Raw genomic sequence first — 7,099 nt, 5'->3', positions numbered from 1 at the left:
TCGTAATTTTTGAGGAATTATATTCGGAATTTATTTAATTTCTGTCGGATAAGTTGCTTATGTGTCTAGGGAAAAACAATTTTTTGTTTTAGTTTCGGTGCGATTCCCAAAGAGTCTCTTTTAGAGCAAAAATATTTGTTTTTGTTTTATGATTTATTCATAAATAAAAGTTAGTTAGAACTATTGAAAAAATTGAACAAGTTTATCTATACGCCCTACCATATCTACTTAGGTGAAAAAAATGTCCCAAAGTTCTGTTGCAATTTGGTGGCTTTATGATGGCAATCAATGGCAAATTGCTTCAGATGTTTTACAAGCCTCGAACAGCGTAAACAATCGCCATAGTGTTGGGGCTATTGTTGTCGTCTCACGTCCCATAAATAGCAGACAATAAAGTAATCACATCTAGCGAGTCCGAAACGATAAAATCTGTGATAATATCCTATCTGGATGGAATGGATTGATAACCCATTGTGGAGACTTGTGATGTGGTAAAAGCAAAAACGAAAACGAGGGCGCCGACGACGACTATGTGGACTAGGAATCCGAAATCAAGTCTAGGTGCAAAGTCAGATTGCCGTTAATTGCCAGTCTACGATTTTCAGTCGAATCGAGAATATCAGTGCAGAGTTAAATGATATCGACAGGGAATGAGAATTAATTTCCCTGTTTTCTTCATAGCTAATATTATCTAATTCCCCAAGGAAAATATGTTGCGTAAGTTCTCTAAATGCTGCAAAGGGGGCTCAAAAAATGAATGCCATATAATTTTCGTTTCCTGCAGTGTTGACAGCCAAAAATATTGCCATTTTCTTTGGCTTGGCCACAACAGCCTTCTGTATCTCCACCATTGTCCTGGCCGTGGAAAAGGCCGATTTGGAGAATGACCTACAGGATGCTTTGGATAAACTGGATATGATTTCCACAGCATCGCCACCTACTACGCAAACAACTCCTTCAGTACCATCATCATCGGAAACAACACCAGCTCCGCCTTCGAGTGTAACGACGGATAGTACCACTGGTGGTGGTAGCGGTTCATCCACTGGCAGCAGTTCTACAGAGAGCAGTTCTACAGGGAGCAGTTCTACAGACAGCAGCTCTCAGGGAACTCCAACATTGCCATCATGGCCCACAGCCCCAGGTGTAGATCCAACTTTCCCAACCTTGCCCCCAGGACTACCAAATCCAGAAGAGGTAAGGATTTAATATTAAAAAATAAGTATTAACCAACAACATATGAACTGAAATCGGAAGTATGACTTTGCGAAAAAAGGAGTTCCACCTTATATCATACTTCAAGGAGTTCCAAAGAAGCTAGTTATAATGATTATATTAATGTAATGAACTCTTCATAAGAGTTATGGAGGAAAAATACGCCATTATACAAAATATTGCATAATACAAATTTGTAATACCAGCAAGGTCCCGCTACTTCGCGTACTCCTTCTGGGACCTACTCCCCAAAGTGTCAACATTTTGAATATCCATGAAACTCATAAAATGCGAAATTAACATCCGAATCTATTCAGAATTGGCCCATCGCAGTATTTCCATCAACACAAGGTCTGATATAAAGATGTGAGAGATCGGACAATTCCTTCTGATACTTCCCCCCAGAGGATCGATGTTTTGAAAAACCAAAACGATTATAAAATCCGAAATAAGCATCCGGTTCTCTTCAAATTAGACACATTACAAAAAATTTTTTTTAACCCAAGGTCTGGTGTGAAGATGGAATATATCGGTACATCCCCCACAAAGGGTCAAAATTTTGAATATTCACGAAGCTCATAAAACACGAAATTAATATCCGATTCCATTCAGACTTGGCACATCTCAATATTTCCATTAACACAAGATCTGTTATGAAGATGGTGGAGCTCGGACCATTCTTTCTGGTACCTCCCCCACAGAAGATCAAAGTTTTGAATAACCAAAACGATTATAAAATCCAATCTATTTTCTCTGTCCAAAACTATTTCAACTCCTCCATGTGTAAACCCTAAAAAGCAACAGTGACCTCAATATCAAATTACAGGTTTCAGCTCTATAATTTCCCCCATTACGAAATTTAGTACCACTTAGTACTTTTCGATGAATTATAGTACATACGCATTTTCAAAACCACCACCAGATACCAAACGAGATCTCAAAATCTAATTTCAGAATTCCAGCTCTAAACTAATACACAATCCCAAACTTAATACAATACTTTTCGTACGGTTAGCACCATCTTTCTGTCCACTCTAGACTCGATATCAGATTTCAGAATTTCAGCTTTTTTTCTACGCTTAGAGCATTTCCAAAACCACTACCAGGTCTCAACACTAGATACCAACAGAGACCTCTATCTAATATTTCTGGATTCCAGATCTATCCCTTCATCTAATACCCAATTTAGTAACACTTAGTACTTTTTAAACAAATATAGTACACATTTCCAAAATCAAATCAAATTTCAGGATTTTCGCTCTATTCCAAATACCAAATTTAAGGCTATATACTATAATAGTACAAAAAGTATTTCGTTCAATTATGGTACACATTTCCGCATCCACCTCCATTTCTAAATCCCAGAGACCTCAACATCAAATTTCAACTCTATTCCTTCATCCAATACCAAATTTCGTACCACTTAGTACTTTTCATACAAACATAGTAGGTATTTCCAAACCCACCACCAAATCTCAATTCCAAAAACTAACAGAGATCTCAATACTAAATCCCTTGATTCAATACAAAATTTAATATTATCTAGTACATTTTGTACAATTATAGTACACATCTCCAAGGCTATCTCCAGATACCAACAGGGACCTCGAAATAAAATTTCAGAATTTCAGCTCTATTCCTTTATTTAATACCAAATTTGGTACCATTTAGTACTTTTCGTACAAATTAAGGAGGAATTTTCAAGTCACCGCCAAATCTCAAACACAAATACCATCAGTAATCAGTATCAGATTTCTGAATTTTACCTCTATCCCTTCACCAAATACCAAATGTAATACCATTGGGAACTTTTCGTACAATTAAACTACGCATTTTCGCAATCACTTCCATATGTCCAGGCTACACGTGAACAGCAATCCAAATGACACATTTCAGATTTCAAACACTATCTGTACACCCAATACCAAGTATAGTACTATTTAGTACTTGTAGTACACATTTCCAAAACAACTTCTTTATCACAAACCAAAAGCCAACATGGACCCGAATACCAAGTTTCAAAATTCCAGCTTCAACTGTTCATCCTAAACCAAACTGTTCAAAATTTAGTACCATTCCGTATAGTTCACACACTTCGCAAAACCACCTTTATATATCAAATTTACTTTCCAAACTTGATTCTCCTGCCAAATTTCAAGTGTTTAGTTTATTTGATCGTCTAACTCGCACTGTCCTAACTATGTAACCCATTAAGGATTTTAATTTTCGCGTCACTGCTGATTTTAAAAATATTTGATGATTTTTTGAGGAAATAATCCGCACCAAAATTTCCATTATAATTGGGCATAAGAAGGATTTCTTCATTTTCATTCGGGAGCCAAACTTGATCGGGAGCAGGATTGCTCGTAGATTGGGAGAATTTTACTGAGTATATTTTTTAAAAAGAGAGAAGGGGGAAGGGAAAGTTGGAAAGAAGGGGGTAAGGGGATTTGTGAAGAAGGATAAAGGGGAGTTGTGAAGAGGTAGAGAATATGGGAAGAAGGGGAGGGGTGATACGAGGAGGGGAAGGAGTGATATAAATACAACAAGAGCATAAAAAAGAAATAAAAAAGTAGTAAGTTCGCCCGGAACTTTTAATACCCTCCACTATTTGGAACGAATTTGAAAATTTTCAAAAAAATAAAATCCATTAAAAATTCTGATAAAATCTTAAATATAGCTGTAGGCAAATTTTGTCATAGGCTATTACAATATTCAAATACGAAACTTAAAAAATCGGCTTAATATTGGAGCTAAAATCATGAAAATACCGAATAGAGGGAGATACCGATATAAGGGGCCTATAAGAAGACCTAGAAAGAAGGAACTTCAAATACGAAGTTTGAAACGATTCGGGCGAATAATGTCGCCAAAATTATCAAAATACCGAATATCGTGGGGGTACAATACGATATCATGGACCTATGTACACAATTCTCTTCTTGGGGACAATTCTCTTCTTGGGGATAAACATACACATGGGAGTATCTGAACCTATTTTCATCAAATTTCATGCCCTTGCTTCTAGACTGAATTCGGTGGGATGTACCAAAATTCAGGTCATTTGGATTTGTATTGGCCATTTGGTGCACGATTAGCCCGAAATCGGTTGAAGATATAAATCTGATCTAAATCTGATTCGATTGTCACCAATTTCAATTGGGTTCGTCCTTGGGCTAAATAAATATTGTTTGTAAAATTTCATATCAATCGGATAATAAATGCAACCTGCATTTTGTTCACAAGAATACATGGACAGACGGCTGACATGCATAAATCGACTCAGAAAGTGATTCTATAAAGATCCTCAAAAATAACTATGGGTCTACCTCGCTCCCTTCTCATTGTTACAAACAAATGCACAAAGACATAATATCCTTGCCACTAAGTGGTGTAGGGCATAATTAATATTTCGCTGAGTTACAAACGGAATCACGATCTTAATATACCCTTCATACTATGCATGGTGGAGAGTATAAAAATAAACGAGTTCTCGTCATAAGTAAAATCTGCTCGTTTTCCAACGAATTTTGCTCTCATTCTAAAATTGACAAAGCCTACTCGAGCCATATTCGAGCGAAACCGAAAAATAGATTTTTCCTCGTTTTGTTTTTTCTGCTCCCAGGAGTGCTCCCAGTCGACTTGAAGCGAGTTTCATTCTCTACTCGAATTCGTTTGAGTTTCTCGGAGATATGGACATAAGTGATTTAAGTATGAATCTTTTATCCGCGGCTATCTTCCTCCTTCGATTTTAAAAAATCATAAATAGTTATAATTCAAAGTAAAAAAGTACAATTTAATCATCAGAAAATAACAGCCTACAATTTTCAACCACAAATATCTAAATTCGAAAATGACACCAATTCCCCATATCGTATTCGATATCTGGCCATAATTTCCAAAACCCAAATACGATAAACGCCAAAAAGTGCAATATAAATGCTATCAAAGAATAAAACCAAAGTAAGAAAACATTCCACCCAGATTGACCATAAATTGGCCCAATAACAGATTCGAAAAATTTAGGAGGAAATCTTAATGTGGCACTCAACGAAAATTTCGATTGCTTTGATAACAAAAATATTAAAAAAAAAACAATTATTATTTTCATATTTATAATGGTCACAAGAATGACATTTCATTTATGTTATATATCGGCGATAAATATCTCAAATATGTATGTATGCACTACGATCGGACGTTAGAGGCGGCTTTCTGGGGTTAATTACAGCCATGGCCTTATCGTTTTGGCCAAATCCAAAATAAATATCGTCCAAAGATATTGTTGCTGGTCAACCACAAAATGTTATCTTGAGATATCAGTTATCGATCAAAAGAGAAATATTCGTTAAGTTTTATGAGCCCCCCTTTGGACAATAAAAAAAATTGGCCAATAAATGTCTTAATCGAAAAAGTGACCAACTGACTGGCCAAAAATTTCAAATTAGTGTTTAGTTGTATTTTTAAAGTTCCGCGAAAAACAAAGCCAAGGCAAAACAAATAGCAAACATGAACAGCGCTTTGACTTCAATTAAGGGTAAGAAAATTTGGTGATATGTTCCTGACACTTCTTACACACGTAAAATAACAAAATGTTCACCCCCTCCAGAAAAATGTACAGCTCGCCATTTGGCCATATTCCTGGGTTTACTTTGCACCATCCTAATTGTGGTTGTAGTAGTTTTGTCCGTTGAAACTTCTAATATGTCCCATGACCTGAAGGAAGCTCGCCAAAAATTGGAAATTTTGGAATTATATATACAGAATATGGCAACAACATCCACAACGACAGAGGCAACATCGACCACTACATTTTCGGTGCCACAGCCGCCGATACAGACCACAACCACAGCTGCCCCTGAAACAGCACCGCCTCCACCAGTTTTACCTTAAATTTGTATTCGGATAACCTACGGAAATTATAGCTATCTACGTTACATCATTCAAAATAAATTTTATGATTTTATTAGTTAGAAATATTTTTGATGAGAATTGGTAAAAAAACCGAACTTAAAGAACGTGAATTCATTTGCCACAGTGTTCTTTGATCTTCATGGATATTCAAAATTTTGACCGTTTATGGAGGAGGTACCAGAAGGAGTGGGCCGATACATCCACCTTCACAGCAGACCTTGTGTTAATAAAAATATTGTCATCTATGTAAGGGGAAGGTACTTGATGGAGTACACCGATATTTTCAATTTTTGCACCTGACTTAGCATTGATGAAAATATTAGGATTTGTAAAGTTGGAGCAAGATCGGAGTTTTCTTTCTCTTTATGTGCGGTAAATTATTTCCTTTAAAAATGTTGATATTTTGTGGGGAAGGTACTAGAAGGAGTGGACCGATACAGATCTTATGCTAATAAAAATATTGAGAAGTAAGAAATTTGATGAGAATCGGATGCTTATTTCGGTTTTTAAGATCGTTTTGGTCATTCAAAACGTTGACCCTTTGAGGGGGGAGATATGGTCCGATCTCTTCCATCATTATAACAGATCTTGTGTTAATGGAAATATTAAGATGTGCCAAGTCTGAATGGAATCGAAAGTTAATTTCGCGTTTTGAGAGCCTCATGGATATTCCAAAATTTGAATGTTGAATGTTGATGTTGATGGAGTGGACCGATATATTTCAAAAATATTTTGATTTATGTAATTTGGACACAATCGAACTCTTACACCACATTATATAAGAGTTATAATTTTTCAAAATTTTGACCCTTTGTGGGGGAGGTACTTGATAGAGTGGACCGATATTGTTCATATTGCACCTGACCTAGCACTGACGCAAATATTGGGATTTGCAAAGTTGGAGCAAAATCCGATAATCCTTTCTCTTTCTGTGCAGTAAATTGACATTGACATTTTGTGAGGGAGGTAC

At 36.2% G+C, this 7,099-nt stretch overlaps 2 protein-coding genes across 2 annotated transcripts in view; both read left to right on the top strand.

The window, feature by feature from the left end:
* The first annotated feature begins 566 nt into the window (after positions 1 to 566).
* LOC131800326 (glutamyl aminopeptidase-like) overlaps positions 567 to 7,099 on the top strand; it is a 50,827-nt gene continuing 44,294 nt past the window's right edge. Inside the window, exons 1-2 of the mRNA XM_059130746.1 lie at positions 567 to 717; positions 785 to 1,197. Of these exons, the coding sequence (XP_058986729.1) occupies positions 711 to 717; positions 785 to 1,197 (420 nt within the window). The 5' untranslated portion in view covers positions 567 to 710. The remainder of the gene's footprint in view (positions 718 to 784; positions 1,198 to 7,099) is intronic.
* LOC101899124 (uncharacterized) lies at positions 5,649 to 6,182 on the top strand. Its single transcript, XM_005182073.4, has 2 exons — positions 5,649 to 5,752; positions 5,825 to 6,182. Exons 1-2 carry the CDS (start codon positions 5,725 to 5,727, stop codon positions 6,106 to 6,108), a joined length of 312 nt encoding a protein of 103 aa, XP_005182130.2. The 5' UTR covers positions 5,649 to 5,724; the 3' UTR covers positions 6,109 to 6,182.

This window comes from Musca domestica, unplaced genomic scaffold, assembly GCF_030504385.1.
Source record: "Musca domestica strain aabys unplaced genomic scaffold, Musca_domestica.polishedcontigs.V.1.1 79, whole genome shotgun sequence".
Classification (NCBI taxonomy): Eukaryota; Metazoa; Arthropoda; class Insecta; order Diptera; family Muscidae; genus Musca; species Musca domestica.
The sequence above is the reverse complement of the archived record's forward strand: the minus strand, read 5'-3'. Positions and strand labels throughout refer to the sequence as shown.

Coding starts and splice junctions, on each gene's coding strand:
- LOC101899124 (XM_005182073.4), top strand. CDS start 5,725: ATGAACAGCGCTTTGACTTCAATTAAGG. Junction 5,753..5,824: donor CGCTTTGACTTCAATTAAGG/GTAAGAAAATTT, acceptor CACCCCCTCCAG/AAAAATGTACAGCTCGCCAT.